At 38.2% G+C, this 20878-nt stretch overlaps 1 protein-coding gene across 1 annotated transcript in view; it reads left to right on the top strand.

Annotated features, from left to right (window-relative positions):
* The window catches only part of CPB2 (carboxypeptidase B2), an 80865-nt gene that overhangs the window by 51033 nt on the left and 8954 nt on the right, over positions 1–20878 (top strand). The window contains exons 6-8 of the mRNA XM_053708005.1: positions 6565–6669; positions 7964–8074; positions 19510–19600. Of these exons, the coding sequence (XP_053563980.1) occupies positions 6565–6669; positions 7964–8074; positions 19510–19600 (307 nt within the window). The remainder of the gene's footprint in view (positions 1–6564; positions 6670–7963; positions 8075–19509; positions 19601–20878) is intronic.

Raw genomic sequence — 20878 nt, 5'->3', positions numbered from 1 at the left:
TCTTACCCTTAATGACAATGGCTATTTTTACATTTCTGCAGTGTTTGTGTTTAGCTGTAATTTCCCTCTTACTCATTTACTGTACCCACACATATTATATACCGTTTTTCTCACCATTAAATGGACTTTCTAAAGATACCATTATTTTCATCATGTCTTATAATTTACTAAAAAAAAAATAATAAAATATGAGGAAAAAATGGAAAAAAACACACTTTTTCTAACTTTGACCCCCAAAATCTGTTACACATCTACAATCACCAAAAAACACCCATGCTAAATAGTTTCTAAATTTTGTCCTGAGTTTAGAAATACCCAATGTTTACACGTTCTTTGCTTTTTTTGCAAGTTATGGGGCAATAAATACAAGTAGCACTTCGCTATTTCCAAACCACTTTTTTTCAAAATTAGCGCTAGTTACATTGGAACCCTGATATCTGTCAGGAATACCTGAATATCCCTTGACATGTATATATTTTTTTTTAGAAGACAACCCAAAGTATTGATCTAGGTCCATTTTGGTATATTTCATGCCACCATTTCACCGCCAAATGCGATCAAAAAAAAAAAAAGTTCACTTTTTCACAAAATTTGTCACAAACTTTAGGTTTCCCACTGAAATTATTTACAAACAGCTTCTGCAATTATGGCACAAATAGTTGTAAATGCTTCTCTGGGATCCCCTTTTTTCAGAAATAGCAGACTTATATGGCTTTAGGGTTGCTTTTTGGTAATTAGAAGGCCGCTAAATGCCGCTGCGCACCACACGTGTTTTATGCCCAGGAGTGAAGGGGTTAATTAGGGAGCTTGTAGGGAGCTTGTAGGGTTAATTTTAGCTTTAGTGTAGTGTAGTAGACAACCCCAAGTATTGATCTAGGCCCATTTTGGTATATTTTATGCCACCATTTCACCGCCAAATGCGAGCAAATAAAAAAAAAAACTTAACATTTTTCACAATTTTAGGTTTCTCACTGAAATTATTTACAAACAGCTTGTGCAATTATGGCAGAAATTGTTGTAAAAGCTTCTCTGGGATCCCCTTTGTTCAGAAATAGCAGACTTATATGGCTTTGGCGTTGCTTTTTGGTAATTAGAAGGCAGTTAAATTAGGTAGCTTGTAGGGAGCTTGCAGGGTTAATTTTAGAGATCAGCCTCCCACCTGACACATCCCACCCCCTGATCCCTCCCAAATAGCTCTCTTCCCTCCCCCACTCCACAATTGTTCCCGCCATCTTAAGTACTCGCAGAAAGTCTGCCAGTACTAAATAAAAGAGGTTTGTTTTTTTTTTTTAAAATAAAAATAATAAAGTATTTTAGCTGTGATGGACCCCTGCCTTAGCCCCAACCTCCCTGATCCCCCCTCCAGCTCTCTAACCCTCTCCCCTACCTAATTACCGCCATCTTGGGTACTGGCAGCTGTCTGCCAGTACCCAGTTTGGCCCCAGAAACCCCCCAAAAAGTATTTTTATTTTATTTTTTACTTAAAAAACTATTTCTGTAGTGTAGCAGCCCCCCACAATACCCCCACCCCCTCCCAGATCCTTTTATATTTTTTAAAAAAAAAATTCCCTTTTTTTTCCCCTTTCTGCCCTCATTCATTGGTGTCAGTGTGGCTAATGGGTGCACGTGCACGCGCATCGTGCACCCGGCGGACACTGGCACTATCGCTACCGGTGCAGAGAGGGCCACAGAGTGGCTCTCTCTGCATCGGAGGCTTGTAAAGTGGTATTGCAGGATGCCTCCATATCGAAGCATCACTGCAATACCCTCAGAGCTGCTGGAAGCATTTGTGATCGCTTCCAGCACTCTGTTTGACAACTGACGTACCAGGTACGTCCATTGTCATTAACTGCTTGTTAATGCATGACGTACCTGGTACGTCAGTTGTCATTAAGGGGTTAAACTAATAACACCTAATCTAATAGCCCTATTAAAATAAAATAAAAAAGCCCCCCAAAATAAAATAAATCCCTAGCCTAAACTAAACTACCAATAGCCCTTAAAAGGGCCTTTTGCGGGGCATTGCCCCACAGTAATCAGCTCTTTTATCTGTAAAAAAAAATACAAACAACCCCTCCAACAGTAAAACCCACCACCCACACAATCAACCCCCCAAATAAAATACTATCTAAAAAAAACCTATGCTCCCCATTGCCCTGAAAATGGCATTGGGATGGGCATTGCCCTTAAAAGGGCAGTTAGCTCTATTGCACCCCAAAGTCCCTAACCTAAAAATAAAACCCACCCAATACACCCTTAAAACCCCCTAGAGATCGACATTCCCGGGAGAAGTCTTCATCCAAGCCGGGCCGAAGTCCTCAACAAAGCCGGGAGAAGTCTTCATCCAAGCCGGGCGAAGTGGTCCTCCAGACGGGCAGAAGTCTTCATCCAGACGGCATCTTCTATCTTCATCCATCCGGCGCGGAGCGGGTCCATCTTCAAGACATCCGACCCGGAGCATCCTCTTCATCCGACGACTAAAGCTGAATGAAGGTACCTTTAAGTGACGTCATCCAAGATGGCGTCCCTTAGATTCCGATTGGCTGATAGAATTCTATCTGCCAATCGGAATTAAGGTAGAAAAAATTCTATTGGCTGATGCAATCAGCCAATAGGATTGAAGTTCAATCCTATTGGCTGATCCAATCAGCCAATAGGATTGAGCTCGCATTCTATTGGCTGTTCCAATCAAGATGGATGAAGATAGAAGATGCCGTCTGGATGAAGACTTCTGCCCGTCTGGAGGACCACTTCTCCCGGCTTGGATGAAGACTTCTCTCGGCTTCGTTGAGGACTTCGGCCCGGCTTGGATGAAGACTTCTCCCGGTAAGACGATCTTCAGGGGGTTTTAAGGGTGTATTGGGTGGGTTTTATTTTTAGGTTAGGGACTTTGGGCTGCAATAGAGCTAACTACCCTTTTAAGGGCAATTCCCATCCAAAAGGCCCTTTTCAGGGCAATGGGGAGCTTAGTTTTTTTTAGATAGTATTTTATTTGGGGGGTTGGTTGTGTGGGTGGTGGGTTTTACTGTTGGGGGGGTTGTTTGTATTTTTTTACAGGTAAAAGAGCTGATTACTTTGGGGTAATGCCCCGCAAAAGCCCTTTTAAGGTCTATTGGTAGTTTAGTTTAGGCTAGGGTTTTTTTATTTTGAGGGGGCTTTTTTATTTTAATAGGGCTATTAGATTAGGTGTAATTAGTTTAAATATCTGTAATTTTTTTTATTATTTTCTGTAATTTAGTGTTTGTTTGTTTTTGAACTTTAGCTAATTTAATTTAATGTAGGTAATTGTATTTAATTTAGTTAATTTATTTAACCCCTTAATGACCGGACCATTTTTCAATTTTCTTACCCTTAATGACAATGGCTATTTTTACATTTCTGCAGTGTTTGTGTTTAGCTGTAATTTTCCTCTTACTCATTTACTGTACCCACACATATTATATACCGTTTTTCTCGCCATTAAATGGACTTTCTAAAGATACCATTATTTTCATCATATCTTATAATTTACTATAAAAAAAATACAAAATATGAGGAAAAAATGGAAAAAAACACACTTTTTCTAACTTTGACCCCCGAAATCTGTTACATATCTACAACCACCAAAAAACACCCATTCTAAATAGTTTCTAAATTTTGTCCTGAGTTTAGAAATACCCAATGTTTACATGTTTTTTTTTTTTTTGCTAGTTATAGGGCAAAAAATACAAGTAGCACTTTGCTATTTCCAAACCACTTTTTTTCAAAATTAGCGCTAGTTACATTGGAACATTGATATCTTTTAGGAATTCCTGAATATCCCTTGACATGTATATATTTTTATTTAGAAGACATTCCAAAGTATTGATCTAGGCCCATTTTGGTATATTTCATGCCACCATTTCACCGCCAAATGCGATCAAATAAAAAAAAAATTGTTGACTTTTTCACAATTTTTTTCACAAACTTTAGGATTCTCGCTGAATTTATTTACAAACATCTTGTGCAATTATGGCATAAATGGTTGTAAATGCTTCTCTGGGATCCCCTTAGTTCAGAAATAGCAGACATATATGACTTTGGCGTTGCTTTTTGGTAATAATAAGGCCGTTAAATGCTGCTGCGCACCATACTTGTAATATGCCCAGCAGTTAAGGGGTTAATTAGGTAGCTTGTAGGGTTAATTTTTATCTTTAGTGTAGAGATCAGCCTCCCACCTGACACATCCCACCCCCTGATCCCCCCCTGACCTCCCTCAAACAGCACTCTTCCCTCCCCCACCTCACAATTGTCACCGCCATCTTAAGTACTGGCAGAAAGTCTGCCAGTACTGAAATAAAAATCATTTATTATTTTTTTTTATTTTTTTTTCATACTGTCTGCAGTCTGTATCCCCCCTTACCCCACAACCTCCCTGATCCCCCCATACATCTCTATAACCCTCCCCCTCTACCTATTTTCCGCCATCTTGGGTACTGGCAGCTGTCTGCCAGTACCCAATTTGCCCTCAAAAATAGTTTTTTTTTTAACTTTTTTAGATTAAAAATTTGTTTTTTGTAGTGTAGCTGGCCCCCCTTAATAATCTACATCCCTCCCCCTCCCAGATCCCTTACTAAACAAAGAAGATCCCCATGCATCTGCATTGATTAGATTTTTTTTTTCATTTTGTTCCGCGCACCCAACCCCCCGCCCCCCACGGCCGCAAACGGCGAAATTAGCATTACTGATCGTGAGTTAGAGAAATATGGAGCATATCCTTACCGCTCCTCAAACAAGATGCTCCCACCCACCAACAAATGTATGATCGCCATAATCCGATGCAGAGAGGGCCACAGAGTGGCCCTTTCTGCATCGGTGGGTAAAATAAGGGATTGCAGTGATGCCTCAATATTGAGGCATCACTACAATCCCTTGTAAGCAGCTGGAAGCAATCATGATCGCTTCCAGCGCTTCTAACAACAGAGGACGTACCAGGTACGTCAATTGTCATTAAGGGAATGTTTTTCTATGACGTACCTGGTAAGTCCTCTGTCATTAAGGGGTTAATTATAGTGTAGTGTTAGGTGTTAGTGTAACTTAGGTTAGGTTTTATTTTACAGGTACTTTTGTATTTATTTTAGCTAGGTAGTTATTAAATAGTTAATAACTATTTAAAAACTATTCTACCTAGTTAAAATAAATACAAACTTGCCTGTAAAATAAAAATAAACCCTAAGATAGATACAACGTAACTATTAGTTATATTATAGCTATCTTAGGGTTTATTTTACAGGTAAGTATTTAGTTTTAAATAGGAATAATTTAGTTAATGATAGTAATATTTATTTAGATTTATTGTAATTATATTTAAGTTAGGGGGTGTTAGGTTTAGGGTTAGACTTAGGTTTAGGGTTTAATAACTTTAATATAGTGGTGGCGACGTTGGGGGCGGCAGATTAGGGGTTAATAAATAATATGTAGGTGTCGGCAATGTTGGGGGCAGCAGATTAAGGGTTAAAGGGACACTATACCGAAACATTTTTTTTCATGATTAAGGTAGAGAATACAATTTTAAACAACATTCCAATTTACTTCTATTACCTAATTTGCTTCATTCTTTAGATATACTTTAATGAAGAAATAGCAATGCACACAGTGAACCAATCACACGAGGCATCTATGTGCAGCTACCAATCAGCAGCTACTAAGCATATCTAGATATGCTTTTCAGCAAAGAATATCAAGAGAATGATGCAAAATAGAAAATAGAAGTAAATTAGAAAGTTGTTTATAATTGTATGCTCTTTCTAAATCGTGAAAGAAAAAATTTGGGTTTCATGTCCCTTTAATACATATAATGTAGGTGGTGTCGGTGTCCGGAGCGGCAGATTAGGGGTTAATAATTATAATGTAGGTGTCGGAGATGTCTGGGGTGGCAGATTAGGGGTTAATAATTATAATGTAGGTGTCGGCGATGTTGGGGGCAGCAGATTAGGGGTTCATAAATATAATGCAGGTGGCAGCGGTGTCCGGAGCGGCAGATTAGGGGTTAACATTTTTATTATAGTGTTTGCAATGCGGGAGGGCCTCGGTTTAGGGGTTTATAGGTAGTTTATGGGTGTTAGTGTACTTTTTAGCACTTTTAAATGTGTTAGGGATCTTGACAGGGTAGAGTGTACCGCTCACTTTTTGGCCTCCCAGGACAGACTCGTAATACCGGCGCTATGGAAGTCCCATAGAAAAAAGACTTTATGAAATTTACGTAAGCCGTTTTGTGGTAAGGCCAAAGAAGTGTGCGGTGACCCTAAACCTGCAAGACTCGTAATACCAGCGGGCGTAAAAAAGCAGCGTTAGGACCTCTTAACGCTGCTTTTTTACCCAAACGCACAACTCGCAATCTAGCCGTGAGTTATCACTTGATAGTGTGCATTCAAAAACATGCAAGGTGAAGAAAAACTCCACTTTGTAAAAGCTTAGTACTCAGTCATCATAAGACAAAATTAACTAATATAATTGAACTGTGACCTCCCCATGAAATAAAGTAGTGGCAAGAATAGGATTGATATTTTTCCTAATATGCTATTATAGCTGGTATTTTTATCTTAGGTGTCTGGCAAAGTAAAAACAGCTAAAAAAGCCATATGGATTGACTGTGGGATACACGCAAGAGAATGGATAGCTCCTGCTTTCTGTTTGTGGTTTGTTGGACATGTAAGTACTCTGCAATAATTCACAGACCTCATCAAAGCTTTGAATGCTAAGATAAGCGATTGAAGAGATGGCCACATCGTATAAACCATGTCCAGGTTCAGCAGCTTCTATTTATGTTAATTTAAAGCATGAAGAAATCCGTGGGATTTAGTGAAACACATAGAATATCATTTTAGCTGGTGAATCTGGACAGACTGGAGACAGAGAGAACATTTAGCAAATTTTACTGGATGAGCCATTCAGGAGCACCCTGAAATTAATAAGTAATAAGTAAACAAAGGAGAGCTGCTACCACATTTACAAAAGATAAATAATATTAGAGTATTCTTGGTAAAAGTAAATATACTATATAGAAGTGATGTGGATCATCAGGTGGGAGTGGGCCTGAGAGAGCACAAAAGAGGTGGGAGAGCATGCAAAAGAGAGGGGAGAGAGAGCAAAAGAGAGGGGAGAGAGCGCAAAAGAGGAGGTTGGAGAGAGAGCAAAAGAGGGGGGAGAGAGAGAGCAAAAGAGAGGGGGGAGAGAGCAAAAGAGGGGGGAGAGAGAGAGCAAAAGAGAGGGGGGGAGAGAGTAAAAGAGGGGGGAGAGAGAGAGCAAAAGAGAGGGAAGAGAGAGCAAAAGAGAGGGGAGAGAGCAAAAGAGAGGGGGGAGAGCAAAAGAGAGGGGGCGAGAGAGAGCAAAAGAGAGGGGGGCGAGAGAGAGAGCAAAAGAGAGGGGGCGAGAGAGAGAGCAAAAGAGAGGGGGAGAGGGAGAGAGAGGGGGGAGAGAAAGAGAGCAAAAGAGAGGGGGAGAGAAAGAGAGAGAGCAAAAGAGAGGGGGGAGAGAAAGAGAGAAAGAGAGAGAGAGCAAAAGAGAGGGGAGAGAGGGGGGAGAGAAAGCAAGCAAAAGAGAGGGGGAGAGAGAGCAAACGAGAGGGGGAGACAGAGCGCATAAGAGAGGGGGGAGAGAGAGCGCATAAGAGAGGGGGGAGAGAGAGATAGCAAAAGAGATGGGGGAGAGAGAGCAAGGGGTGTGACCGCTGTACTATAAAAAATGGCCCGTGTACACAGGCTTTAGGACTAGCATACATATATTTGCAAAAAATATTTCCTTAGAAATGCTGATTCACTTTAAATCTCCTTGTGGCAGTGACATGAATATACACATTCAATGCATGTGCAGTAGGACATTAATAAAAGATCTCTAAAAGAGTGATAACTTTGAAAAGAAGCCTTTTTTGAAAAGACAACCACAATGCAAAAAAATTAAATTACTTTCAGTTCTTGTTTTTTTTAATTTTTTTTATGTTCGTTAGGCCACTGAATTCTATGGTGTCGATAAGATCATGACAAAACTTCTACGATACGTTGACTTTTATGTGCTACCTGTGATGAATGTGGATGGCTATCACTATACTTGGACAACTGTAAGTATAAAAAAAAAAAAAGGTGAAAACAATGGTTTTTAAAAAAAAAAAAAAAAAAATTAGAAATTTAAGGGAGCTTTGGAAATGTCTAGCCTAAGATTTTGAGTATACCAATAGAAAATGTTATGCTTCATAGGTCCCTCTATTTTGGGATTTGTTTAGACAGGACCTACATACATTTTGCAGTGCATTATACCAGTAATATAATAAACTGAAGAGGGCATTGAAAGCATTTTATCTTTGCTCTCTCTTTGCGTGTTTTAAAGGGATATGAAACCCACATTTTTTCTTTCATGGTTCAGATAGAGAATGCAATTTTAAGCAACTTTCTATTTTACTCCTATTATCAAATTTTCTTTGTTCTCTTGGTATGCTTTGTTGAATGCACTACTGGTTGCTAACTGAACACATGGGTGAGCCAATGACAATTAGTAAATATATGCAGCCACCAATCAGCAGCTAGAACCTAGGTAATTTGCTGCTCCTGAACTTTCCTAGATAAAACTTTCAGCAAAGGATAAAAAGAGAAGGAAGCAAATTAAATAATAGAAGTAAAAAGGAAAGTTGTTTAAAATTGTATTCTCTATCTGAATCATGAAATACTTTTTTTAGAGCTTGCAGGGTAAGGTGGTGCAGCAATGGAGTCGGATGTTAGGTTATATCATCACAACTGTTCACAGCCTGGCCCTGAAAGCTCCAAAAGATTTGATAAAAGATTACTGACCGGCATTGTGTCAGATTCTGCGACCTGACGGAAATGTGAGACCATTCCTGAGAGCACACGTCACTATTGCTGAATCCAACAAAACACACCGCCCATCACATTTTGCAACCTTGACAAAAGCACTGACATAAGTACGCCCATGAAAATTCGAGGGTTGGTTTTGTGTTTGAGTGTGGATAGGATGCCTGGATTTAAATTACTGCAGCAGTTACGGCAAACTGCGCAAGGAAAAAAGTTTTTTGTAAAGATGCAGTAATGAAGAGTGTACTGAGGATCTAAGACAACACTGTGAGATGTGAGCAATATATTGTATGTTGTCATCTGGCGGTCTGCAGTGCAGAGAAAGGAGTTTATTGACTGAATGAATCAATTGGATCTGATTGAATTAGTTGACTGATTGTACAGTGGGTTAGAGTCAGGGTTGCAGCAATTGTTCTGGAAGCTGGCTGATTATATTGGGGTGGATCATGCTTAGTGTTTGGTTTACAACAGATTAGCATAGTAGCGCATGAGACAAGTAAGTTGACAATGCCTTATGTTAGCTTCTTACTGCGCAGGTCGCACATTCCCAGAGGTCGCAGAATCTTATCTGACAGAATACCGGCTGACCAGTAATGAGGAATGCAACATGGGGACAGAGAGCAGACAAGTTCAGTTCCCTCCCACCACACGACTGTCAGACATCCAGCTACTATTGAGCTTTTGTGTCAGCAAAGGCTGCTGCAGGTGTTCTGGTAAGAGGACGTACTTTGGAAAAGAGCGAACCATGTCACTTCCTGTGACGTTTCATCAGCTGTTTCACACATTTTGGACCTAATGCGCATGCGTGCCAGCATCATCACATACCTGGCCGCATACGTCACTGCTAAAATATTTATTACTGTGAAATTCAGGAACCCTTTATAGAGCGCATGCATGTGATTTTGTATCACAAATGTGGCGCTCATGGAAAGCTGTTTATTAGGCTCCTCGGCAATATTCAGAACTCCGTCCCCCACTGCAACTACTCCCATTACTACTACTGCTGTAAAGCTGAGTCTCCATGCTCGTGCATGAGAAACAGCCACCCCCCCCCCCCCCCGCCACTCGGCTATAGCCACTGCTTCTGATGATCCAATGCAGCTTTTCACAGGCTCCGTTCAATGTCATTATCATGAACGGAGCTTGTGAAAAGCTGCATTAGATCATCAGAAGCAGTGGCTATAGCACGGAGCACGGAGTGCACGAGCATGGAGACTCAGCTTTACAGCAGTAGTAGTAATGGGAGTAGTTGCAGTGGGGGGGGCGGAGTTCTGAATATTGCAGAGGAGCCTAATAAACAGCTTTCCATGAGCGCACCATTTGTGCTACAAAATCACACGCATGCGCTCTATAAAGGGTTCCTGAATTTCACAACAATAAATATTTTAGCAGTGACGTATGCGGCCAGGTTTGTGATGACGCTGGCACGCATGCGCATTAGGTCCAAAATGTGTGAAACAGCTGATGAAACGTCACAGGAAGTGACATGGTTCACTCTTTTCCAAAGTTTGCCCTCTTACCAGAACACAGGCACTGTGGTAATGTGCTTCCCAGCTCTCCAGCATTGACCTCTCTTCTGCTCACAGCTTTTCCAGCACTGCTCTAACACATTGAAAAGTGTTGTGAGCAGAAGCACCAAGAGGGCAATGGACATGTGTAAAGTGCACTCAAATAGAGCACATTTAAAAAAAACACCCCTCCTTTAGAACTTAAAGGGACATTAAACAGTTTGAGATGGTAATATAAAATGATAAATTGTATATATAAAACAACCCTGCAATATACTTTCATTATTTATTTTGTTCTCTTTGCCTGTAATTCCATTCTGAAATTGTGAGCTTTTCAGTTCCTGTTAGAAATGGAAGTGCAGAACACTGTTAAATCCAGCACAACCATTGGCTGCACACTCTAGTGATCTATTTATAACTGACCCTAATTGGCCACAGCAGAGAAGGTAACACAAGTTACAACATGGCAGCTCCCAGTGTTTTATAGACAATAAAACTTTACACTTATTTTGTCACTTTTGACTAACTAATGAAACTTTAAAAAATACATCTACATGTTAGTCATAAACTAATCTTTTCTTTGAATGCCTCATTCTATCTAGCATGTGTTTAGTGTTTAATGTCCCTTTAATGCTTTTAGCCTCATAATTTTTTTTTATTATATTAAAATGGCAAGATAAAAAATTTTCAGGGGTGGTTGAAAAAAAATGTATTACCCAACTTTACACCAACTTTACAATGTGATTATTTTTTTAATAAACTTTTTTATATTTTTAATAAACTTTTTCCCCCCAAAAAAATGCAGTTGGCGTTGCACCTACTGCTCCCCCCTATATCTCAGACCTTGTCTCCAGATACTCCCCCTCCCGTCCCCTTCGCTCTGCTCATGACCTCCTACTCTCCTCCTCTCTGGTTACCTCATCGCACTCCCATTTACAGGACTTCTCCAGACTGGCTCCCATCTTATGGAACTCTCTGCCACGCCCCACAAGACTCTCCCCTAGTTTTGAAAGCTTCAAGCGCTCCCTAAAGACTCTACTGTTCAAGGATGCATACAACCTATGCTAACCTTACTTTATACCAGTTTCACTCCTCCATTGCTATCCCCTAACCCCCTTAGCATGTAAGCCTAAGAGTCCAGCTGTTTGTAGATCACCTTCTTAAGATTGGATTACAACAGTGCAACTCTTGGCAGAGCCCTCTACCCATCTGATCCCTTTAATTGTTTTGTTGCACTCCTCTTTGTTTATAGCGCTGCGGAATCTGTTGGCGCTCTACAAATAACCGATAATAATAATAATAAGGATCCTCCACTGTTTGCCTGTATAAAAACATTGAAAAAAAAAGAAGCTATTATTGTTTCTAAAAGTGTTGCACATGTATACATCCACTAACTGCACACATGACATACAGAGACTATCTCACATAGGAATTACAATACCTTAGTTGTGTTTAGTGACTCCATTACGTGATATCTTGCACCAAAAACTGTTAACAATACAGAAAACCTATAATTACAACTGCAATACTTAGAAAACGCTCTTCTAATGTGTTTTTTTTAAAAAATGTTTGCAGTTGTGAAACATTTGCATGTCTGTATTATTAGGGTAAAGTATTTTCACTGGATAGAAGGGGAACTCTCAGAATTCTTGCATATGTAAAGAAAAAGCTGGCAGTGGATATTTCTGGGTCATTCTATAGGTTTGCTTGGGGGTGCACTGGTTTTCAAACCTGTTTTTAGGCCTCCATAATAGGCCAGATTTTGAGTATAATGGAACTGGAGCACAGGTGAAATAATCAGCTGATTAGTAAACATAGTTGTTTTACCTGTTCTCACCCAAGGTAATCTTGAAAAACTGGCCTGTTAGGGAGGCCTGGGGACAGGTTTAAAATTCAGTGACCTCAACCAAATTCATGCATGCAAAATTCATTAGGACTCATTATTGCCCTGTCTTGTCTCATTTTTATTTATTTTTATTTTATTTCTGACAAACTTATTATAGTGTTTTTTTCCCTTTATTTTTATTCATTCTGTAAGGCTTTGAATGATTTTTTGTGATTTGTGGTTGATGTTGGACATTGGGTGGAGGCAGCAGCATTCAGTTATTTTCGGCACCAGATCTAGATTTGCACTGATCTTTGTAAACAAATGCTAAATTACACATATTTGCCCATGTCTAATTGTTTGTATAATGTTTATTTAATAAATTAATATTTACATATTTAAAGGGACAGTCTAGTCAAAATTAAACTTTCATGATTCAGATAGGGCATGTCATTTTAAACAAGTTTCCAATTTACTTTTATCATCAAATTTGCTTTCTTCCCTTGGTGGTATTTTTGAAAAGCTAAACCTAGGTAGGCTCAAACTGATTTCTAAACCGTTGAAAACTGCCTCTTAGCTCAGAGCATTTTGAAAGTTTTTCACAGTTAGACAGTACTAGTTCATGTGTGTCATATAGATAACATTGTGCCCACTCCCGTGGAGTTATTTAGGATTTTGCACTGATTGGCTAAACTGCATGTCTGACTTGGGCACTGTAATAAGGGGGCAGTCTGCAGAGGCTTAGATACAAGGTAATCCCAGAGGTAAACTCAAACCCCATACAAGAACTAGGGAAAAGAAAAGGGTTTATCTAGCACTCTTTCTCAAACTATATGTATAAAACGTAACCTTTATTAAGTCTAAGTAAAAATAGCAAGTATCCCTGCTAATCTGTGAAACAACAACTCCTATATCGTTTGTGGAAATATCCCCCTGTTTCCTGGCCGATAAACTGCAGACGTCGGCTTCAGGTGCCAGGGATATACCACACTATACAAAAATAATATTAACAACATATTTCGGCCTATAACCTTCTCAATGCTGAATTATTTTACAAAAATGACAAGCCGAGCACCTGGGTGAGTCGCTTTAAAAACCCTAAATCTGGGATAATCAACCAATCAAGACGCATCGCGTCATATTCTCACACCCCTTTGCACAGTTCCAGATTCCTGATTGCACAAGTTGTGGGTGTATGCCATAAGTGATTCCTGATAGGTTCATGTCGTCACTTAGCAACCTTGTAGCTAAATACCCATTGTTTACTTGCGGTCATATGTTATACCGCTCCTTGCAATTTATAACCTTATCATCTGTGATATAAGGGTGTGTGTATGATCGGTTATTTTTCCCATGGGTCTTATACAAGAGGAATTCTTGTTTACATAACATGCTGTGATTATACTACTTGCAGTGTGTACATTAAGTAAAGCGTATATGAATAGTGGTGATTATGGTATAACCTCAGTATTAGAATTTACACCCCATAGTTACCACCTCTTTACTCGCTATTCTTATTAGTATTGTACCCATGCAGGGTTAATAATTACTGGAGATATAAGTAATCATAATTTCTTAGTTTTATGAGTATCATATATGAAAATAAATATGAACACTCTTAACTTGAACCAAACATTCAGAAACTCCAAAATGTATTTATTTAATAGGGGGTCATATATCATTTGATTACTTGATTCCCTTCCTAAATAAATTGTATTATTAACCCTTGCTAACCTCTCATTAAAACAAGTGCTATGTCAAAACTTCATATACCACTTGTCATTATAGGAACACCCAGTAATTGTTTGATTTGTTCATGCCTTTTGGCATGACACAATCCAACCTGAAAATCCACTTAGTTTCTTGTTGAAGCAGCTGCTTTTCACAGTCTCCTCCCCTGATGCCTGTCTTTAATTTTTCTAAGCCCAACATCTTAAGGCTCTTTTATCACCATTATGATTTTGCAGAAAATGCCTCGCGACACTTGTGATTTTCTTATTTTTCGCAACATCATTTTTTGCTGTTCTAATATTACTCAGATGTTCTGTAATTCTGGTGACCAGTGACCTTGTAGTCATGCCAACATAGAAGAAATTACAACTACAGGAAATACAATAAATAACATTGGTACTTTTACAATTAATGTATTCATTAATTAACCAAGTTTTATTGAACCTATCGGTCATTGTCGTTTTCTGTTCTATATGCTGGCATACTTTACATGAGCCACACTGAACTGAGCCTTTGTATAATGTTTTTTTATTGGCGTTTCTATTAAAGTGACTTCTTGTTAGAGAATCCCTTATGTTTCTGGATCTCCTAAAAGAAAACATAGGATTCTCTGTAATTAAGGTATTTAACTGTTCATCTGCCTTTAACACTTGCCAATGTTTAGTAAAATTATTTTGAATCTGAGCACTTTCAGGGGAGTATGTGGAGATAAACCTAATATGGTTAGTTGTTACATTTGTTTTTGGTTTTAACAACTCACTTCTATCCCTCTTTAAGGCCTTTTGGTATGCCTGAGCTAGGGACTTATGTGAGTAACACCTAAGTAATGTACTTTAGGCAGCATATAAAATGTAGCTACTCTGGGGTTAACAACACTTAGGAATTTAAATTCTGATTGACCAATCAGAATTTAAATTCCTAAGAGTTGTTAACCCCAGAGTAGCTACATTTTAAATGCTGCCTAAAGTACATAAAAATGTTATATGTCCCCCAGGTAGACCGATTGTGTCTGGGATAGAATCTATGACAGATGCGAGGTTAAGACACATAGTGAACTCACTTCCATCCCATACTAGAGATTCCATGCATATTCTAAATAAAATTCAAGATCTTAATATTATGAAAGAGTCAATTTTAGTAACCTGTGATGTTGAATCCTTGTACACCAGCATACAAACACAGTGGGGGTGCAAAGCAGTAGCACATTGGGTGCCATGTACTAAGGCGTCAATTTTTTCGCACAGACCGTATAGAAATAACCCGCCGGCATTCGCACCATGCGGATGGAACTTCGTTACATGAATGTACTAAAAACCAAGCCGTAAAATTTCTCGTCTATTGTGTGTCGAAGACAATCGGATTATTGATAACTTTGAAGCTTCGTTCGGCACGAAACAGCAAAGTTAAGAAGCAGTCTGCGACCTGATTGGTTTAGTTCTTTATCCACGTGACGATCTAGGTGTCATAATCGTCAGACAAGCGGCAACGTCTGGCTGCTGACATGTATAAGAATGTGCATTTTCCCAGAATATTGTTTATTTACTTTTCGGTATTCACTTTGACAAGATGGCTTGCTCCGGAGATTCTGCTACTTCTAAGAAGATTTGCAACCCTAACTTCTCGCATCAACAGAATGTTGTAATTGTTGATCTAGTACTCGAATATTATGACAATATTTATGGTATTCGAGTCAAGCAAACCCCAGGCGCTCGTAAGAAGATTATTTGGGAGAAAATTAGTGACGCAGTGAGTGCTCAAGGACCCACTAAAAAAGATATCGAGTCCTGCAAAAAAAGGTATGGCTTGTGAACGTGCTGTCATAGGTTCCAGGTATTCTGCTATTTCATTGTAAAGTTCCATAATAGCTTCTCTGTCCAAACGGAATCTCTGGATAATCTCTCGATCAGAAATGCTTTCCAAATCCATACGTGGAAGGAAAACTCTAGGGACTCTGATTCTTCTACCTCTCCTTCTTTGTAAGTTGTCAACCGGTGCCTGTATAGCCCTTCTTCCTCGTAATTGAATTAATCAGAAAAGAAACATGTGTAAAAGTGTCTCCATCTTCATTCAGTGATCCAAAAACCAATAATGATACAATAGTAGTCTAGTCCTTTCACTTAAGTACTTCTACCTGGAGTAAGTTTGATATGCCCTATAGTTTTCTATTGTATTCGCTACCTAAATGGTCGCGAAGCAAATCACGCAAAGTTACAGTGAAAGTTGGAGCGGACGGATTAGTTGTAACATTCATAATTTCCTATTACAGCGAATTTACGTGTGATCGAACATGTAGTAAGTGGAAAAAGGCTTCGGAACTATCAGTTGCGTAAAATTACGATCGCTGATGAAAATAGTGGTTTTTCGACCCGATCGCAGATTGGTACATACGAGAAGCAGATCGTGAGCGAATTTTGACGCAGAAATACAGACGGACGGTCACTTCGAAGCTTAGTACATGGCACCCATTATCTGCAGAAGGAGAAGAACATGAAGGATGAAACTAAAGAATTTCTCATAATGTTACTTAAATTTATATTAGACCATAACTATTTTGTTTTTGATGACAGATTTTATCTGCAGGTGAGGGGCACAGCGATGAGCACATCATGTGCCCCCACCTATGCAAACATTTATTTGGGATGGTGGGAGGAAACAGTGGTCAATCATTAATCTTTGAAAGAATATACTAAGCACATCTCCCACTGGTCCAGATACATCGATGATGTGTTCTTTGTGTGGAATGGACCAGTAGAGAGATTACAAGACTTCATCAAGGAACTCAATTCCAATCCATTTGGTCTCTATCTAACATATACAGCAGATAAAGAGAAAGTGGAATTTCTGGATCTCGTGATCAGAAATATTAATGAAAAATTGGAAACGGATTCTTATAGGAAGCCAACAGCAACTAACAATATTCGATGTGCACAGAGTAGCTATCATCCTTCTACAATTAGAGGGTTACCGGTTAGGGAATTTCTTTGTATTAGAAGAAATTGCTCCACATACGAATCTTTTTAAAAAGCAGCACAAGACTTACGAGATAGACTATTACTTAGGGGTTACTCACGTAAGTCCCTAGCTCGGGCATACCAAATGGCCTTAAAGAGGGATAGAAGTGAGTTGTTAAAACCAAAAACAAATGTAACAACTAAACCTATTAGGTTTATCTCCACATACTCCCCTGAAAGTGCTCAGATTCAAAATATTTTTTCTAAACATTGGCAAGTGTTATTAAAGGCAGATGAACAGTAAAATACCCTAATTACAGAGAATCCTATGTTTACCTTTATGAGATCCAGAAACATAAGGGATTACCTAACAAGAAGTCACTTTAATAGAAACGCCAATAAAAAAACATTATACAAAGGCTCAGTTCAGTGTGGCTCATGTAAAGTATGCCGGCATATGGTAAAGAAAACGACAATGACCGATAGGTTCAATAAAACTTGGTTCAATAATGAATACATTAATTGTAAAAGTACCAATGTTATTTATTGTATTTCCTGTAGTTGTAATTTCTTCTAAGTTGGCATGACTACAAGGTCACTGGCCACCAGAATTACAGAACATCTGAGTAATATTAGAAAAGTAAAAAATGATGTTGCGAAAAATAAGAAAATCACAAGTGTCGCAAGGCATTTTCTGCAAAATCATAATGGTGATACAAGAGCCTTAAGGTGTTGGGGCTTAGAAAATTTAAAAATGGTCATCAGGGGAGGAGACTGTGAAAAGCAGCTGCTTCAGCAAGAAACTAAGTGGATTTCAGGTTGGATTGTGTCATGCCAAAAGGCATGAATGAATCAAACAATTACTGGGTGTTCCTATAATGACAAGTGGTATATGAAGTTTTGACATAGCACTTGTTTTAATGAGAGGTTAGCAAGGGTTAATAATATAATTTATTTAGGAAGGGAATCAAGTAATCAAATGATATATGACCCCCTATTAAATAAATACATTTTGGAGTTTCTGAATGTTTGGTTCAAGTTAAGAGTGTTCATATTTATTTTCATATATGATACTCATAAAACTAAGAAATTATGATTACTTATATCTCCAGTAATTATTAACCCTGCATGGGTACAATACTAATAAGAATAGCGAGTAAAGAGGTGGTAACTATGGGGTGTAAATTCTAATACTGAGGTTATACCATAATCACCACTATTCATATACGCTTTACTTAATGTACACACTGCAAGTAGTATAATCACAGCATGTTATGTAAACAAGAATAACTCTCTTATAAGACCCTTGGGAAAAATAACAGATCATACACACACCCTTATATCACAGATGATAAGGTTATAAATTGCAAGGAGCGGTATAACATATGACCGCAAGTAAACAATGGGTACAAGGTTGCTAAGAGACGACATGAACCTATCAGGAATCACTTATGGCATACACCCACAACTTGTGCAATCAGGAATCCGGAACTGTGCAAAGGGGTGTGAGAATATGACGCAATGCGTCTTGATTGGTTGGTTATCCCAGACTTAGGGATTTTAAAGCGGCTCACCCAGGTACTCGGCTTGTCTTTTTTGTAAAATAATTCAGCATTGAGAAAGGCCAGGTTATAGGCCGAAATGCATTTGTTAATATTATTTTTGTATAGTGTGGTATATCCCTGGCACCTGAAGCCGACGTCTGCAGTTTATCGGCCAGGAAACAGGGGGATATTTCCACAAACGATATAGGAGTGGTTGTTTCACAGATTAGCCAGGATACTTTTTATTTTTACTTAGACCTAATAAAGGTTAAGTTTTATACATATAATTTGAGAAAGAGTGCTAGATAAACCCTTTTCTTTTCCCTAGTTCTTGTATGGGGTTTGAGTTTTTCAGTATTACTATTAAGGGTAGCACCGATCTTGCTATTAATTGGAAAGCCCATTATTTCTCTATTACATTAGACCATAGTGCCAGTTTTATTTTTGCAAATCCCAGAGGTAAAACATATATAAATATAACTGTTGGTTATGCAAAACTGGGGGAAGGGTAATAAAGGGATTATCTATCTTTTTAAACAATAAAAATTCTGGTGTAGACTGTCCATTTAAATGATGTGTGCAATTCATGAAGCAGAATTACAATTTTATGATTGTAAGTAAAATAGATAAGTTTAATAAACAGTGCTGGAAAATCTGTCTTTGTTCAGTATAAGATACTTTAATATAAAATGTTTCATTATATTTAGTAGAATAACTTTGCAATATACTTCATTATTTATTTTGTCCATGTTTCCTGTAATTTAAATCTGCAAATTGAGGGGTTTCGCAATTCTGAGAGCACTGTAGAGTTCACAATTTGCAACATATCTGTTTGTTACTGGCCTAAACAGAGCTGAGCTAAGTAACTGCATAACAATGGTTAACAAAATGAAAGAGATTAGCTGTGGCTACTCCAATAACAAGTCTAAATTTGCTCCTCCAAATAAAATAAATGGTAGATAGAGTTTGGCTACTTCAAACTAAATACAGCAAACAAGGTGTTAATACATTTCAAAAATATTTACACTCACCTATTATATTAATTTATTACACAACTGAGGAAAAATCTTATATTTACAAGGTGTTTTATGTCCCTTAAATATTTATTGTATAAATATTTTTTTTCTAAAGAATCGAATGTGGAGAAAGAATCGTTCTACCAACAAGAACAATAACTGCGTTGGAACTGATTTAAATAGGAACTTTGATGCTGGATGGTGCGGTACGTTTTTATTTCCATTTGAAATATGTTTTATACTTAATACCTAACATAGTATACCTATATAAAAAAGGTTGTTCATCATAGGATATGGGGCAATAGGGGGCACAATGAAGCCTTCCAGTGCTTTGTATTCAGTCCTGCAATTTTTCAGATGTTACAGTGTTTGTACAACTCAAGATTCAAATAGAGCATACAACTTCCCTCTTTACCTCTATTATCTTATTTGCTTCATTCTTTTGGTAACCTTTGTTGAAAATGATAGACCCAGGAGCAGCAATACATTGTCTTAGTACCACTCTATTTTCTTAGCCTTAGCATTACTGTAAACTCTTTTCTAATCCGTATACAGTCAGGCTTCCATCTGTTCTACGTCATTGAAATGGCTCTTGCAATGGTCATAAAAGACTTATCCATTGCCAAACATAAGGCTCCTTTACTCATAGTTATTAGCTTCCTGTGATACAGTTTTTACTATCTCCCTTTCCTGCAAATACTTAACTCACTTGATCTTTCTTTCTCTTGATTAAAGATGTTGTCTAGGGATGAGCGAATGTGCTAAAGTGCAATTTGTTTGGTAGAACAAATAGTCCTGTTGACATCTGTTTGGAAAAATCGAATGTTGATAAGAATCAAAATCCATTCAAATTCGTTAATCGAATGGTCTTTCACCTTCTGTGCTCATCTTATGACTTACTTTTTTTATCTTCAACAGTCATCCTTTCTTACAGTTGTACAAAACTTTAGTTGCTTTCTCAGGCTCTTCAACAAGCTTAAAGTGAATGTAAATTTTGATAATAAAGTTCCCAGTTTTTAAAAATTCGATTAAAAACAGGGGCACTTTAATTCATCAAAAACATAATTTATGTAAGAACTTACCTGATAAATTCATTTCTTTCATATTAGCAAGAGTCCATGAGCTAGTGACGTATGGGATATACATTCCTACCAGGAGGGGCAAAGTTTCCCAAACCTCAAAATGCCTATAAATACACCCCTCACCACACCCACAAATCAGTTTAACGAATAGCCAAGAAGTGGGGTGATAAGAAAAAAGTGCGAAAGCATAAAAAATAAGGAATTGGAATAATTGTGCTTTATACAAAAAAATCATAACCACCTCTAAAAGGGTGGGCCTTATGGACTCTTGCTAATATGAAAGAAATGAATTTATCAGGTAAGTTCTTACATAAATTATGTTTTCTTTCATGTAATTAGCAAGAGTCCATGAGCTAGTGACGTATGGGATAATGAATACCCAAGATGTGGATCTTCCACGCA

The sequence above is a fragment of the Bombina bombina genome, chromosome 3, assembly GCF_027579735.1.
Source record: "Bombina bombina isolate aBomBom1 chromosome 3, aBomBom1.pri, whole genome shotgun sequence".
In the NCBI taxonomy this organism is placed as follows: Eukaryota; Metazoa; Chordata; class Amphibia; order Anura; family Bombinatoridae; genus Bombina; species Bombina bombina.
Note: the sequence above shows the minus strand (reverse complement) of the source record. Positions and strands in the feature narration are given on the sequence as shown.